General features: G+C 38.4%; 1 protein-coding gene across 1 annotated transcript in view; it reads right to left on the bottom strand.

Moving 5' to 3' along the window:
• The window catches only part of Psmd14 (proteasome 26S subunit, non-ATPase 14), a 94,443-nt gene that overhangs the window by 1,292 nt on the left and 74,967 nt on the right, over positions 1 to 18,184 (bottom strand). The window contains exons 9-11 of the mRNA XM_032903380.1: positions 14,730 to 14,804; positions 13,091 to 13,216; positions 1,728 to 1,790 (exon numbers count right to left, since the gene is read on the bottom strand). Of these exons, the coding sequence (XP_032759271.1) occupies positions 1,728 to 1,790; positions 13,091 to 13,216; positions 14,730 to 14,804 (264 nt within the window). The remainder of the gene's footprint in view (positions 1 to 1,727; positions 1,791 to 13,090; positions 13,217 to 14,729; positions 14,805 to 18,184) is intronic.

Below are 18,184 nucleotides of genomic sequence, written 5' to 3'. Positions count from 1 at the left end.
CCAATGACTAGACTATATTACTATTATTTAGGGATTAATTCCTAACACATTCCAGGTAAAGGTCCTAAGAAAGTCCAACAGTATAAAAACAGGCCAGTAACCTATTTACCACATTTAAACAATGGGCTCAGTGCTCATGCCTGCAATTCCAGCACCTGGTAAACAAAGGCAGGAGGATCTCTGTGAGTTTGGTGCCATTCTGATTTATACACAAAGTGAGTTCCAGGACAACCAGGGCTGTTACACAGAGAAATCCTGCCTCAAAAGAACTAAAACATTTTACCCCCCCCCCATGATTCTCATGATAACTCTTTTGTTTGTTTGTTTTTTGAGACAGGTTTTGTGTGTGTGTGTACGTAACAGCCCTGGCTATCTTGGATTCACTAGGTAGACCAAGATGGCCTTGAACTCAGAGATACAACTGCCTCTGCCTCTGCCTCTGAGTACAGGGATTAAAGGCCTGCACTGCTACTGCCTGGCAATCCCGACCACTTCCACGCCACATCAAATTACACACTTTCCAGTTTCAATTTTAACTGAGTCCTTTTATTTTCCTGTGGGCTGTTAAAGAAGATAGGTATTACTACAAAGCACAGCCTCAGAAAGTAATTTATTTAATGAGTTCTAGAAAGGGTAAGGCTCCAAACTGGTAATCTAACATATTAGATGAAAATAAGTAGTCAAAAATGAAAACAAGGCTAATACCACACAGACTGGAAAAGAAGATGAACTATTTTATTTTGGTTTGAGGGTACTCATTTTTAAACTGTAATACTAAGAATGTACTCATATTTTAGTTCTTTATAATAAACGATAAAGTCAGATCTTTGCCCTACTACTCTGTGGGATTAATTGGTTTTACAGTGAATTGGTAACTCATTTATCAGTTATCTACATTACTTCTTGTGGCAGCTGGGTGATTCTTAGAGATTTCCCATCCAAGAATGGTCCTGGCCCAAACCTACACAGCGAGCGTGTGAGATGTGATGGGATCAGAGCATATGGTAGGATGGCTGAAAGCAAAGGCAGCTCAGTGTCTTGCATCTGAAATATCAAGATTCTGCCAACATCAGCAATATGATAACCATGTTCCATGAAATGGGGAAAAATGTAATCAACATTCTTTAGAAAAACAGTCTAATTAATCTGTAGATTCTTTTAATTGCTGGGTATGTTCCCCCATCCTCTGATAACCAGGCTTAAATATATATTTCATCTTAGAAGAGCAAAAGAATCACTATTTAAATCCTTTCTCACAGTGCAGTCAAGAGAATTCTAAACTTTCCCAGGGAATCAGCTATACAGTAACAAAAATTTACCTTTAAAAATGGTTACACATGAAGAAAATCTGTAGCAGCACTACCTACCTACTGATAAAATGTATCGTTGATAAATAAATGAATAAATAAATAAACAAATAAATAAATCTGCCACATCCTTATTATTTTATCCCAACTATAGTAAAATTATCTCTGGACCAAAGGTTCCTTTATTTTTAGTATACTATTTTCACTAAGGACAGTATGGCATAGGTAGAGATTCATGATTTATTCTCTACAAATAGCAAAGAGAATTTGACATCAAATAAATACACTAGCCTTTAAAATTTAGTATGTTTAAATAAGAGAAGAAAAATGTAATATAAACAAACAAGAAAAAATACCATGGCTAAAATAGTTTGAGCTACAAGAGCGTGTGACACAGTGCTGGTGGCTGTGTCCCCTCACCTGCTTGCCCACGTTCTTTATTGCCAGCTGTTCAGGCGTCATCTTATCTTCTTCTTCTACGGCCTGGGAATGAACACAAAGGGCAGAGTTTCAAATTCTGTCTCTACTTTTCCCACTGAGGAAGAATCACCACAGCAAAGATGATCACAATCTTCATTCGGAACACAGTTTACTCAATTTGTTAGAAAAAGTAATTTTGTTTCAATCCAGAACAATCTTCAGGGTAATGAAAACTATTATTACTAACATTGAGAAACACTTAAGAAAATATAACAATGCTAAAAAGTATCACACTGGTTCATTAAATGGCACGGAGAGATGAGGAGATGAGAGTCTGAGGAATCCTTCTTTGTTTAATCCCCCTCCCCCAAATCCCTTCCTACTCCAAGTTCCAATTTCTTCTTCATGTCTTTCAACAATCTAACCTGTGTTTATCTAGTAGCTACTTAATATCATTGAGGACCAAAAAGAGCTGCTGTTTTAATCTAATACATGCATTAAGTTAATCTACACATCTTTAAATCTCTTCAATATACATTTAGAGAAAAAAAAACATTTCACATGAAGTAACCATTAAGAATTTCAAGTTTTTAGCATCAAATTAATTGTGTAAATTAAAAACAAAATTAAAAGAACAAAAAAAAAAAAACCCCATTTCTATTCCTTTAGAGTAATCCACAAATTCTTTGTGTCTAGTTATAAGCTTTCTGTCAAAAGCACACAGCAATGAAAATGTTTAGGTGGAATGGCAGCACTGCACTCCCAATCAGCCCATCCCACCAAGCCCTCCACAAAGCACTGTAACCTAAGAAGTCTGCAACATGAGCAGTGTGAGTATATTACAGCCTCCAGACAGAATCTGTATTTGGTAAGCTTGTGGTCTATAATTTATTCATGGCATCTGATAAACAGAAGATGAAGAAAACTTAGTGATCCCCAACGTCCAAAAATGCTACCAAAGCATTACCACCAAAACGGCTATAAATGGGGTAAAATGTGGTGTCAGAAAACAGAAAACCAAACCCCACTGAGGATTCAACTTGGACACTCTAAACTTAATAATCTCACAGCTGCCAAATTTCTTCATGTGTGAACAATGAACATGTAGGAAATGCGATCATCAGACATCTCCCATAAACTGGGAAGTTTGGCTGTATTTCACACCTTCTTAATAGTTTTGTAAACAGAGAACTTGAAAATGAGCAAAGATGGCAAGTGTCTAATTTTATAAATGGACAAACTATCTAGAGAATTTCGCCAGTAGAACCTGCCTAAAGAGAAAAGACGGTGACTATCCTTGTGTCTGCTGATTACTGGACGGTGCTTTCTTGTACCATATTAGAAATTACACTCAAACCTGAAAGCAGGAGAAATAAAACTCACCAACATTCCAACTAGAACTCCCCAGACAGAGAATATGTTCATTTTTGAAGTCAGATGTCACTCTATCAGTCTCTAGTTATGAAAGTATTTTCTAATTAGGAAATGGTTTTTCCCACTTTTCAATGTCTTACAAAAATAGAAGCACCGAAAGGCAATATAGTTTATCTTTCTAAATTACTCTCACAATTGTGACACTCTACTTTGCTGACTTGAAAACATGTTAGATGAATGGAACAATTCTCTAAGTGTGTACTCCATACCCACTCAGTGGGAGCCGCTCTACACACGGCGACAACAGCACTTACTACAGTACTGGAAGGAGGCAAGAGTTTTGGAATTTGGCTCAAAACACCAATCTACATAAATAATCATTAGAGAGTATTTTGGATCAAATGCAAATATCAGAGAGAGCAAATATACACAGATGAAAGTCAAAAGCACTTAAAGCTTTTTAATATTACTTGAAAGGATAGGAGGATATAAAAAGCGCTGATAAAATTTAAAAATCTTGTTCAACATTTAACCACTTTACCAATTAGTTTTTCTACTCCCAATAATTAAAAGAGAGTTCACAAACTCTTGGAGAAGTGCAGATGGTGACAAGTACTCCCAGCCATGGCTGCCATCTGGGAGGTGCGGAGCAGCTGTAGGGTTCGGCGTGCACTAAGGTTGCCGCCCCCCACGACAGAAGACTAAGTACACCGGCTGCAGTGTAAGGCAGACCGGGCCATAGCCCCCAAGGCCTCTGCGCCTTCTCCTACCTGCATTACCTACAGTTCATCTCCCATCTGCGCAAGCCGGGTCTGTCCTCACTCACAGTGCTCATCTGGCTAGTCCCCAGGAAACATGAAGAAATGGTAGCGCAGTAACAAATGAAATTCAGCACAGGCAGTGTCCTCACTAGGGAACTTCTGTGTTTATGGCAACTTCTGTGATTTGGCTTCAAAATTTGCTTTTGCATCCGTGCTCTTCGGTTTACTCAACCAACAAAAAAGCACTGAAAATGTTTGTGGCTATTCACACTAGAAACGTTTCTAACAGTTTATCAACAAAGACCCCCAGATGGCTATCCCATCATGCACGGCTGCACAGTTCTAAGAAATCCTTGGAATTTGATCTGTTAAGTGATCATAATCCCCTCATATGTACCCTCTATCTTAAAGAGATTTTTATTAACACTTTAACATCATTCTCTTTTTTTTCTACTAATGATCAAAATTTTCAAATGAACAATATCTCAAATTTCATCATTATTTATCTTTTTAATATAGTCTGAATTCTTGGCATGTCACAAGCATTCAGATATCCACAGAGCAGCTCCAGTTCTCTGAACACCTGTACAATTAATTACTCTAGCGCCTGTTTTCTCTCCCATCCCTTAAGATGTCTTATTCCATATATTTCCTCTGAATAGCCCTTTGGCTGCTGTTTGTTCTTTACTGACATTCTCCTTCTTTCTACAACATGCTTAAAATTCTACTTAAGTATATGCTTTCAAATATCACCCATAGAGCATTGATTTTAATGTAACAAAGGACAAAAGAGCTACTAGAAGAACATACACTGTTTCCACCAGGAAGCAACCTTTGTATAGCTGCTAAGTATTTACTTGGTTTTGGGATTTTTAAATTTATTTTTCATAGTAAATATAAGCTAAACAACACTGTGAGTTACAGAAGCAGAAAATCTAAATAATTTTTTTAAAAGCATATTTTGAAAAGCAAAAGTGAACAAACATGAAGCAATTTGTAAAACTTTCTAAGGAAGAGACTTGACTATGCTCGAATTACCCAAGATGCACAGACCACATGAAACTCAAGAAGGATGACCAAAATGCGGACGCTTCACTCCTTCTTTATAAGGGGAACAAGAATACCCTTGGGAGGGGTTAGGGAGGCAAAGTTTAGAACAGAGACTGAAGGAACGCCCATTCAGAGCCTGCCCCACATGTGGCCCATACATATACAGCCACCCAATTAGATAAGATGGATGAAGCGAAGAAGTGCAGGCCGACAAGAACCGGATGTAGATCTCTCCTGAGAGACACAGCCAGAATACAGCAAATACAGAGGCGGCTAGCAGCAAACCACTGAACTGAGAACAGGACCCCCGGTGAAGGAATCAGGGAAAGGAGTGAAAGAGCTTGAAGGGGCTTGAGACCCCATAAGAACAACAATGCCAAGCAACCAGAGCTTCCAGGGACTAAGCCACTACCCAAAGACTATACATGGACTGACCCTGGGCTCCAACCTCATAGGTAGCAATGAATGGCCTAGTAAGAGCACCAGTGGAAGGGGAAGCCCTGGGTCCTGCCAAGACTGAACCCCCAGTGAATGTGATTGTTGGGAGGAGGGCGGTAATGGGGGGAGGATGGGGAAGGGAACACCCATATAGAAGGGGGGGGAAGGGGTTAGGGGGATGTTGGCCTGGAAACCGGGAAAGGGAATAACAATTGTAATGTAAATAAAAAAATACCCAAGTTAATAAAGATGGAGGAAAAAAAGACAATAAAACTTTTGACTACTATCACTACTAAATAGCAGTGTGTGTGTGTGTGTGTGTGTGTGTGTGTCTGTGTGTGTGTGTGTGTGTGTGTATGGATGGATAGGATATATTCTCACTATATACCTTGGCTGCCCTACAACTCACTATGTGAGTCCTATCTTAACTAGGTCTTATCTCAAAAGGAAAAGAAGGTTTGCTGAAAAGGTATGGCTTTTTCAGATGGTCAGGAAAAACCAAAGGATAATTTAAGTCAGTCAACCATCTAATATTGAGACAAATTCCAGAGGCAAGCAGGAGCCAGTTCAGGTTTGACCTTCAATGAAGGGCACAGATTTCAATTTTCAAATGCTTTCAAAAAGCAAAGGAGTGGAATCTGGAGCGATGCCTCAGCAGTTAAGGTGCAGGCTGCTCCTCCAGAGGACCTGGGTTTGGTTCCCAGCACCACATGATAACTCACAGCCATCTCTAACTTTATTTCCAGGGAAATTTGATGCCCTCTTTTGGCTCCATGGACTCTAGGGATGCACAAGGCACATGTCAGCAAAATGCATACACATTCCAAAAAAAAGCAAAGCCGTGACATGAACCAATTTATATGTTAAAAACTAAAGTAAATTTTACTCAACACAAAATTAACTACTTAAAAGTAAAAAACCATTTTGTATATTTGTTATACTGTATAACTATCACCCATATCCTAAATCATCACACTATCCCAAAGATGAACCTGCTGAGGCTGTTACTTCCCGCATGCTGCTCTCACCTGGAGTCCCTGGTAACCACTAATGTGACTGCTTGTGGCACAGAACACCTCATACAGGCATCATACAACACAACCTTTGATACCCAACTCTTTCATTTACCAAGCCTCAGAGGTTCATCTACACTGTAGCATGCATCAATCATACTTTATTTTTGATGCAGCCAAGTAACAGTTCATTATTTATGTCACTTTTAGTAATCTCCACCTTTTACTACTGTGAATAGTGGCTTATGGTCATTTGTGTACAATTTCTGTTTGAATACATGCTTTGCTTCTATTGTGCATATTTTAGGAGTAGAATTATTATTAGGCTATAAAGTTACATATATTTTTAACTTTATGAGGACTGCTGAACTGTTTTCTACAACAGTTGCCTGGAGTGAGAATTCTGAAAATTTGGTTTCTTTAAAAAACAAACAAACAAAAAACTCCCAAAAACAAAAACACAGAAATACTTTAAGAATATGATTTTACTTTAATCCCAGGTGTGGGTATGGGACTGACTGCAGCTGACTATGATTTGCCTCGTGCTCTACCAGAGGCATGGTTACACCAGCCACAGATACTTTCTATGATCATGTGACCTTTGGATTGTGGGGCATATAATTCTAGGGCACCAAGAGACAGAAGTGGGTGGTTGTTGGTCCTTTAGGGGTTGGTTATGCTGCATTAGTAGTCATGCTTGGAGAAGAAACAAAGAAGAAAGACATGAGATTCAGAGACCAGCTACAGTTGCCCTGTTTTGCAGTATTAGTTAGTAATCAGGTTCCAGTTCCTTTATAGCCTCAGCAATATTTCTACTTTTGATTATCTTGACTGAGAGAAGTGATGTGTCACTATGGCTGTTTTTGGTCTGCCCATTTCCTGGATATCCTGGAATTCATTTAATGTAGGCCAGATCTTGTAATAGTTGTTTTGTCCCTGCCTCCTAGGAGCTAAAATTACAAAGCAGTCCCCCTCCTTGGTTTCTCACTGTGGTTCTGATGCGCATTTCTCTAATGACTGACGTGGATGCGTCTATAGCTTACTGCCATGTGGAGAAATGACTATTCAAGGCATTGCCCACTTTGAATTGTTAAAAGAATTCTTTGTTTTATAAATTGGTCTCAGCAGGTATACTTTACAGATATCTATTTATTCTATAAACTGATCACTATACTGATTCTATGCACATAGTATAGACTGCTCTTGGCCTTTTAGTTAAGACAACACGTAGTACTCGTCATTCTATTTATGTTTCAGTCTGGTTACACAACCATGTTGATATGGAAAGACCAGGTGGCTCTGTGAGAACACCACTTAAGTGGGAGGGACTCGAAGAACATGAAGGATATTGGGAGCTAAGGCAGTGACAGTGGAAATATAAAGATGTAAAGTAAGGGTTAATTTAGATAACTGAATGGACTGTTGATTAGCAAGATGTCAAAAAATAGAGCAGTTAGGAAACATATTAACGAGGCTGGAGAGAAGGCTCAGTGGTTAAGAGCATTTAGGGCTCTTACAGAGGATCCAGGTTCAATTCTCAGCATCCACAAAACTGTTTTTAACCCTTCGTTAACTTCATTTCCAAAGGATCTAACTCCCTCATCTATATTCCATCAGCATGCACACAGTATATAAACAAATCCCCAAAATCAAAACATAAATAAAATAAATCTTAAAAAAAAAAAAAAAAAAAAAAAAAAGAATGGCATTAAAGAGCCAGGAAGATGCTCAGCAGATAAGGAGGCCCCAACTCCTACGGGCTGCCCTCTGACCTCCACAACTTCGTCATAGCACACGCTCACCCATAATCCACCTATAAACAAATGTAATTTAATTTTTAAAACAGAATGATATTAAAAACAGCAAAAGCACTCATGCCCATCATTTCAGATGCGCCCATGCCAGGGATTTGACAAGTCATTCATAGCCCTCAAGACAACCTCTCTTTAGAGATAAGGGAATGTTTCCAAGACCACCTTGTTTCTAGTCACAGAGAGATAAGCAATGAAAATATGACTCTAGCAAAGTCCTATCCAGGCTTCATGGCAACATCTGGTTTTGTTTGTTTGTTGAGTTATTTTGTTTTTGCCTTTTTGTTTTTGGTCAGGTTTGTCTGGGTAGCCCTGGCTGTCTTTTAACTGAAGAGCTCTGCCTGCCTCTGCCTCCTAAGTCCTGGGACTAAAGGCATGTCCCATCACACCCAGATTCACAGTAACATTTGTTACTAAGGAAACTCATTACTTTAAATGATGCATCATGTATAATAATAAAGACAAATCTATAATATACAAGACAACCAGAACAACAGAGATCTTTTGCAAAGATCTTAACAGGAAATCCAATTTAAAATGTAATAACACTAAATAAGGAATAGAAAACAAAGATCACGTGAGTATGCAAGCACTTAACTTTCATGTATAGACAGTAACAGCAATTTGTAACTCAACTCTTAGACAATTAAGTTTTTTGGTAAGTTCAGTAAACACATGCCTTTAATCCCAGCACTTGGAAGGCAGAGGCAAAGGATCTCTAAGAGTTCAAGACGAGCCTAGTGTACATAGTGATTCCAGGACAGCCAGGCTCTATAAAGAGAGAAACTGCCTCCCTACCACCACCACCAAAAAAGGGAGAAGGGGGCTTGTAGTAGTATCTTCAAATTACCAATATCCACCTTCCTCTTATTTTATAATATAACTGTGATTTTCCTAAAGGTACTGATGCTCACAGCCTCAAGATCTCATTATACGAACTTTCTGGACTTTTTGGCTGTCAGAGGCTTGTTCATGTGGCTATGGCTTGCCAACGGGAGATGACCACATTGGCTGGACTATAGACACAGGTTCCTAAAAAGGAATGATTCCTTTCATTTTCCGTTCCTCCCAGCTACTTAAATATACATAAATAATATATATGTATAATATATGTATAGATAATGGCTAACGTTTAGCACCCCTGCAGTGCATCTTAAGCTGACTTAAAAGACGCATGTCAATGCAATGAACGCAGAGCAGAGGATTATCAGTCTGACCCTGGAGTTCTAACTGGCCTTAGAGCACAGTTTCCTATCTCCTACTCTGAAGATGACAATGTTATTAAAACAATGGGACACACAACATATATTTAAAATAAAGATCACTTTCAAGGGACTGGAAAGCTGGCTCAGCTGTTAGAAGCCCCCAGCAACTATATGGCAGCTCACAACTTTCCGTAACTCCAGTTCCAGAGGAGCTACCATCCTCTTCTGATCTCCCTGGGCAACAGGGGAGCACATGGTAAACATATACTCATGTAACATACATGGTGCACATAACATACATACATACATACATACACACACACAAAATAAAATACAACCTGTAAAATATTACAGATTACTCTCCCACTGGTAGTATCTTTCATAAACTTTAATATTGAAAGTTATGTCTACTTAATACGTTTTTTTCTTTAATAAGGTTTAAAGTTTCTCATATTTAATACCTTTTCCCCATAATTCTTGTCCTTTGTTTTTAAAAGCATTTTTACCACCTACATCATTCTTGACAAAACAGTCCCTGAAATTACCTTTTATTCTCTTGGATTTCTGGGTGACTGCAAATAATCTATCACATTATATTCTAATAATGATGATTTGGACAATTTTCCTCAATACTTATATTCTCTTTTGTTTTTATCTAAATACACAACCACAAAAATTTCTATTTAATAAACAAAACGAAATATATTTACAGTTTATATGAAACATAAAAATGTCTTATCTTTCAGGTTATGAAGTTCATCAATATATCAACTGACAAGGTAGCTGTAAGGTCTCAGAATCTATAGTGCTATATGTGTTAAAAGGCAAAATTTTGTTTCTGTGTTATTCTTAAAATGATCTTTTGCAGTACACTTTCACCTATGCACTCATTTACAAGTATGGATGAAAGACGCGCAGTTTTCACATCCAGCAGCAGCATTCTGGCCTGTATAGCTGCGGTCTGGAGCAGTGCTGCAGGTGTCAGCGCAGTAATTAGAAAACCCAATGAGTAATAATCAAGCAGAACTCCTGTGTGAAATTCAGACTCGAGATTGAAAACTTGGAACATAAGAATTTAATTATCCTCAATCTCCTTTTACTTTAGGACCTGACTGGCATCTAACAATAATTACCTTAGCTTAAAAAGCCAACCAATTAAAAAGAATGCAGTGAAGAACTGTGGTAGCACGGGCCTTCCTTGTATATTTTAAGTGTTACTATAAAAACTTCAACGTATTTCTTTCAATCATAGAGGGAATTACATTCCCAAATCTGGACTCTTCATATCACAGCTTACACACTGTTTTCATTTTTAACCAAACCTTATAAGATTTTTAGTACTACAGAGATTTTTTAAACTGTAATATAGGAAAAAAATTCTATGGATGGGCAGCAGTAACCATAAATAGGTTATTTCCTGGCAGAAGGAAATATAAATTTACTTAACTGTAATGTTACAGAGAAATAAAAACCATTCCTACGCTCTACTGAATAACAAGTTGTTATACTTTTCTTTGACAATAAAAGGTTAACTATTTTAAGTGATAAACTCCTTCTTTTTCTCTCTGTTCAGGCCTATAGCAGCATTTGACTTTGTATCTCTCCAGCATTAAAGCAACACCAGAAAGAAAAGAAAAGATTCTCAACCCAGTACTGGGGGAGAGGGAGTCCAGGTCTAAATAATGTATTCTCAACCCAGTACTGGGGGAGAGGGAGTCCAGGTCTAAAATAATGTATTCCATGCCTGTCAAAACCTGACATAAATCTGCTGGAAATTTAGTTTTAAAGACTGCTTGCTGTTAACATCTGATAAATCTTACACACTTTCTTTTGTATACTATTTTATATGACATAGTGCTTAATTTAAAAACAGAAATATTGTAATTTCAATAATCGGTCTTAACTATGCCTCTTAAATGTTGAGTTTTAGCCTTTACTGTTAATTCTCAATATTTCAAGTTGTGCTTAAAAGATGTAGCTTTGAATTTTTATATGTGAATATCTTTGGGTATATAGATCATGGAACTAAAAAGGGAGCTTGGGAGGGTAAACAGTAAGGTGGCAGGGAGGGGAAAAGAGCACATGTGACATGCAAGTGGAAAGAGGGGACACAGGGAGTGGCAGGGCACAAGCAGGGGTGAGAGACAGAAGAGTGGGTGCATGGACCAAACACCACAAGGAGACCTGCTATTCTGATCATCAACTAAGAAACAAAAACAGTAAACAAAACACATTCTTCATTCCTTCCTTCCCTACCTACACTGAAAAGGTTGTTATCAGCACACATGTAGTTGAGTAAGCAGGAAATGCTGAGTTCAATTTCGATTTTCCTCTTTTTATATAATGCAATCAGTGACATGCCTCATTTACTATCAGTGCCTTCATTACACTGTCACTACACACACGGCCATCTAGTTAACTCCCATTCAGATCTCCTCACTGTGTCTAAGGTCAGGACCCAGGTGTGCCACGCCTCTGATCAAGAATAACTCTGTGACTCTCTACCACGCCTCCTCATGTACGCCCTAGCCACGCACACCGCTTCCTAACTCCTCATATACACCCTAGCCACGCACACCGCTTCCTAAACACATCCCAGGCCTTTTCTTTTTCCCCAGCCCTCCCAACACCAGCTTCATGATTCTGAAAGCCATGGTTTTACATTTTTTACTCCCGAGTTTGGGATTTTGGACTTTACATGTGAAGATTTGTTTTTAAGTGTCTAGTTTATTCCATCTAACCATTTCTTCCAGGATCATAGTGTTACAGTGGTAGGATTTCTTTCTTTTTTTTTTTTTTTCCTTAAATAAAAAACAGTATTACACTGTGAACACACACAAGGACACACAGAGAGAAATCTTACACATTCATCTGTGGCTGGACACTAGCTGATTCTGTGTCTTGGCAATTATGAATCTCGGCCATCTTTACCTCTTCAGCACCGGCAGCAGCACACCCAGCTTCTTGACATGGGTTACGGATGCGACTCAGACCTTTACACACTGAGCCACCTCTCCAGCCCATAGCCACATCTATTTTAGCATTAAATGTTTTCAGGAGATTGCACACAATGCTTTTTTTACTGGCCCCACACGAAGGCTTCCAGTCACTCACTGCTTGTGTGCCCATGGCACTAACCACAGTGTACTATGCTGTACCTGTTCACGTTCCTTTACAGAAAGGAAGTTCTCTGGGCAACAAGGACCTTTATGTCTTTCTTTATAACATGTACCAGTGCTTGGCACACAGAAGATTTTCAGTAAGTATTGATTAAATAGAAAATGTAAAAGTTTATTAAACGTGCCACCATGCCCAGCTTAAAAGAATTGTTTTATTTGTCATGTATCGGTATGTGTATTTATGTCTGTATGCCATGGGAGCTCAAGTTTAGGCAGTTGTCAGCGGCCTTCCATGGGTACTGGGCACCACTCAGGTTCTCTCTAAGAGACACAAGTGCTCTAAATACTAAGCATCTTCCTAGCTCCCCGGCTGTATATTTAAGAACCTAATTGTCTTTCTGTACATATTTTCTATGGCTACATTTACATAATGGTGGTAGGTTTTAGGAAGGGTCCAGACTACCTATATATTAAGTGTTTATTATCAAATCTACAAAAGAGGCTTCTCTATTTTTAATTACTTATTTTGTATAACCATTCAGTACCTAATTATAAACATTTCGACAACTGTGAAGGAATAAATGACTTTTACCTTATTATAATTCTTGGCTAATTCCAACATCTCTTTTACCACCGATTCATTGTGTTTACAATGTTCACTGTAGTCCTGAAGTGTCAATCCTTCCATCCAACTCTTCTTATGCAAATTTAACAGCATCTAAAAATATAGGAAAAACATTGTTTTGTTGCTATAAAGACATTTTCTCTGTCTTGTTAAAAAAACTTCACAAAAATTAATGAATTTAAATATAATTTTATTCATTCAAATAAGTACCAGCTGGAAATATCCTAAATTTATACTAATATACACTGGTGCTCCAAATCCATGCCTTTGTCTCTCTCTAGTACCCACGTCAGTTAGAGCCAGATGCCTTTCCTAATAAACTGACTAAAGACTAAAGACAACTGTCTCACATTGCTTTAACAAGAATCTTTCTCCCTTGCATGATAAGACACTACTTTTATAGTCTCTACGGACACTTTTTCCTTTACTTTATTCAGTTACATTTAAGATTACCGGGGTCTAGCTAGATTCTAAAGTATCTAACCACAGCAGTTAAAAAAAACAAAATACAATGAACTGAAGGATGCATTGAATTCTCATATTACACATAGGTTTGCTATAAAAACGTAATACTTATTACTTACTGACAGGACTGACAAAATAAAACTAGGAAAAGACTCACAGACATGTCCCATTTTCAAATACACCAATACACTGGGACTGAGTTATCAGTCAACAATTTAATAACTACACAACTACACACTCAAACATTTAAAGAAGGGGTTTATATGCAGATGCATGTGTACTTTTGGGAGGGGGGATTCGGGGGAGTCATACAATGTTGCCCAGTTTGACTCACAAACTTCCTGATTTGATTCAGCATCTCAAAAGGCTATGACACCTCACCTGCCTTACAAATTTGCGATTTTCTCTTACTACATTTATTTAGTGTTTTTGGATGGGCACACGTGCCACAGCATGCATGGGAAAGTCAGAGAAAAACTTTAAGGAGTTAGTCCTAGCCTCCTACCACATGGGTCGGAGACACTCAACTCTTGCTATCATGCCTAGAAGGAAGTATCTGTACCTGCTGAGTTATCACATGTGACTGAGTTTGTATTTTGTTCTTGTTGTTGTTCTGTGTTTCCCTAAATGTCCCCTGGTAATTTTTCATATGATGTAATTTTTAAGACATTCTTGTACGTGCACGTGTCTGGAGAGGCCAGAGGAGGGCATCAGTTCCCCTTGAGCTATAGTTATGAACAGTTGTGAGCAGTCTGATATGGCTGCTGGGAACCAAACTTGGGTCCTCTAAGAGCAGCACCAATAAATAAGCTATCTCTCCAGCCACACGTTTATAATTTTAAGATAACTTTTTTCAAAAGTCATACTCTAGAACTTACCTTCAATTAAGTACTACCACTGGAAGAAAGTTAATTTTTCTTTTGATAATTGAATACTTTATGACATGTGAAAAAAAGAAAAACAAAACAAAACAAATCTCACAGCACAAGACTGCTCTATGCTGTGTACCACTACCACCACAGTGTGACTCCAGTTTCGGGGATCCAAGAGCCTCTCTGACCCCCGAGGCAACAAATATACATACGGACATAAAACACATCACAGACGTAAAAGAAAAGGAAAAAGATTTTCATAGACTTACCTTCTGTTCCAGTTCATTTTTCCGATAATTAATAGTGATGGAGTAGTAATGTCTGTTTAATCCGTGAATTAATGCCTAAAAACAATTATTAAAATAATAAATTAATGTTTCATCTAAACAAACTATTGATATAATCTTATGCATGGCACAACCACATCCATGCATCCATCCTTCTTCCTTCCTTCCTTCCTTCCTTCCTTCCTTCCTTCCTTCCTTTCTCCCTTTCACAGTCTCATGGTGGACCTCTACCTGGTTTAAACTCAGTATGTACATTAGGCTGGCCTTGAACTTAGAGACCCACCGGCCTCTGTCTCAGGGTCCTGAGATTAAGGCTGTGTGGCCACCATGCTCAGCTTTCCTGAAGGATTACTTGGTAAAAGCCTTGTTACCAAGCCTGAGACCCCAGTTCAATTCCTTGGACCCACAGGTAGAAGAATAAAACTGACTTTTGCAAATCCCCTCCCAACAAAATAAATAAAATGTAATACATTTTAAACAAAACTAGAAGAGATCTTACTGTAAATGAAGAGTAACTTAAAACATTTTTCTCGGGTGCGGGTTTAGGAATAAAGTTTAAAGAATAACTGACAAACTCTTTAAAGCACTCCAGGTGCTTCACAGATTGAAAACTCCCCACAGCCATGACAGAGGCTTACCACAGCAATGAAGTCTGAGCTTATCACAGCCTGTCACAAACTAACTACTCATAGCTATTATCTGATTTTGATGTTTAGAGGACAATGTGCTTTTCCAGAAGAAAAATATAAAACAAGTCAATAGTACATATGCTTCTTCATTCACATTAATCTGGCTTCCCCTTTTGTTAATTCAATTCTCACTGGCTGTGTCCAGGCGAGTCTCCAAACTAGCAATGAGAAGGTGGGTGGGTGCACGTGCAAGCGACTGCATGCACTAGTCCATATGTATGCTCACTGCAGTTGTTTGTCTTTTTAGGTTAAGGCTTCTGGGCATCTTGAGGAGTCTTCCTAAATTACTCTCCACTTCAGCTGTTGAGACAAGGCCGAGTCACAGAACTAGGAGCTTTCTGACTGAGCTATGCTGGCTGACCAAGGACCTTCGGGATCTTCTGCCAGGGTAAGGCACACACAGTCTTTCCCAGACCCAGAGGCTCCTTCTTTACCCTATCCATTTCACTTGTCCTTCAGAGACAACAAATTGAAATCCCACCTATCAGAATTTATTTTCATTGAACACAACCTCCAAGATAAATAGATCAATCACGACAGAAACTTAAGCAATTTTTTAAGAAGGAACTACAAACCAAGGCTACTGTTCTGTAAAGGAATGTACAATGAAACGACTAACCATGCTCTGCTCTGGCCACACATTCATCTGTCAGCTAACAGCAGAAGCTTCAAGCTCTTGCAGCAGATGGGAACTAACAGAGACCACAACTCTACAATGTACAGAGAGGCTTTAGAGCACTCAGTCCTAAAAGATGTCTTCATCACACTCCACTCCTGAAGGGATGGATAACACCAAGGAAACAATGTCTTCTAAACACAACAACTAACACACGCATGAACTCAGAGACTGGGGCAGCAGCACAAGGCCTGCACTGGTCCAAGACAGCCAGGGTCCCAGTGCTGAGAGCGGGAAGTATGCACAAGCTCCCATCCATGCTAAGAAGCTATCTCCAACTGACAACCACACAAAAGACAATGTATTTTTTCTCTAATGGAGACTCACAAACCACACATAAAAAACGCAGGCTCAGGCCCAGCAGCAGACAACCAATACAAACTGAAGCCAATGGTATTTTTGCTTCAAATTGCTTTGTTTCAACATTTTCCTTTTTTTACTGGTCTTTTCCTTATATAATATAGTTGCCAATTTTGTGTTTTGTTTCTGTGTACGTGTGTTTCTAGTGCCTTTTCCTTTTTCATTTATCTATTTTTTTTTTTTTTTTTTTGCCTTTTTTTTAAAGAGGGCTTTGAGTTAGGTGGATGGGGAGGTAAGAATGATCTAAAAGCAGATGGAAGGGTAGAAACAGTGGTCAGAACACACTGTAGAAAAAAAAAGAATTATTTTCAATTTAAAGAAAAGTGAAAGAAAAAGAAACTATGCTATTTACTGCATAAGTATCTAATACTAGCAACTTAGGTTCGACTGTGGTTCATAACGGTATTAAGATATGTATCATATCCACCATTAGCTTCTACAACACAAAAGCATAGAATTATAATTTATATATATTTTAAAACAAATCTAAAAAAAAATCAAAATAGTTTGGAGCTTACTTTTGGGAAATAAAGACAGGCTAACCAAATAACCACCACTTTCTAACTAGGGTTTTGCAGTCTAAGTTGTAAACTGGCTAAGAGAAGGTGAGGAAGCGAGTACCCAGTGACTGCACTGCCTAGCATGCACTTTATACCCCATGCGTTCTAGTAGGCTCGTTCTATGTGCACATGACAGATGGGTATAAAAGGACATTTAAATATAAAAATCAAATATCAATCACTTGTACTTCCTAGGATAATCAGTTTTCACATTACTAAGATATTCTATAAAAGTAACCTATAAAGTCAAGAGAAAGCCATTGATTTCATGAAGAAATGCAAAGTTGATTTCAAATGGTTGGTGTATGAATTTAGTCACTGTGAGAATCTATTAAATTCTTATCTATTTCAAAAATTCCCGGATATAGTAAATCATCTTTTACTGAATAAAAATGCTGTACCATAGCAATCAGAAACTGGAACTGCTCACGATTCCCTCAACCTGAACTTACCCTTGTACACATTAGGAGGTTTATCTTCTAGTGCAGATTTTGTTAAGTCTGATCATTTCTCAAAGCGGACACAGCCTGACTGGGCAATGAAACTTGGTTGTAACCACAATCTTTGTGCAATACACTAGCTGCACTAAAGACTACATGGTGGCAAAGCTAACAATGGTTAAAACCAAAAAATCCAGAGGCCAGTCACTACATCTACAGACAGGCCTCCATTACAAAGACTAATGAAATAACCCAGTGTTTGGTGGCCCTATTTGGTTTTCAAATATATTACTTTGATAAGTGTAATAAAACTTATCACAAGCACCATGAAATATTAGCAGGTACATGATAAAACGGTAGTCAGTGGTCTTACAACTTTACTTACTTACTCACCTACTGAAACAAACTGACCAGAAGCTTTGACCTCTTGTGTGAACAAGAGGACTGACTGCATACATCAGTGCTTCTCAACCTTCCTAATGCTATGACCCTTTAATACAGTTCCTCATGGTGTGGTGACCCCCGCCCCAACCATAAAATTATTTCTGTTATTCATAACTGTAGTTTTGCTACTGCTCTGAATCGTAGCAGAAATATGTTTTTTTCTGATGGTCTTAGGTGACCTCAGTGAAAGGGTCATTTGGCCCCCAAAAGGACAGATAGAAAGACCCCAAGGTTGGGAACCACTGGTGTAGATCCAGTATACATGCAG

Source organism: Rattus rattus, chromosome 5 (genome assembly GCF_011064425.1).
Source record: "Rattus rattus isolate New Zealand chromosome 5, Rrattus_CSIRO_v1, whole genome shotgun sequence".
Classification (NCBI taxonomy): Eukaryota; Metazoa; Chordata; class Mammalia; order Rodentia; family Muridae; genus Rattus; species Rattus rattus.
Note: the sequence above shows the minus strand (reverse complement) of the source record. Positions and strands in the feature narration are given on the sequence as shown.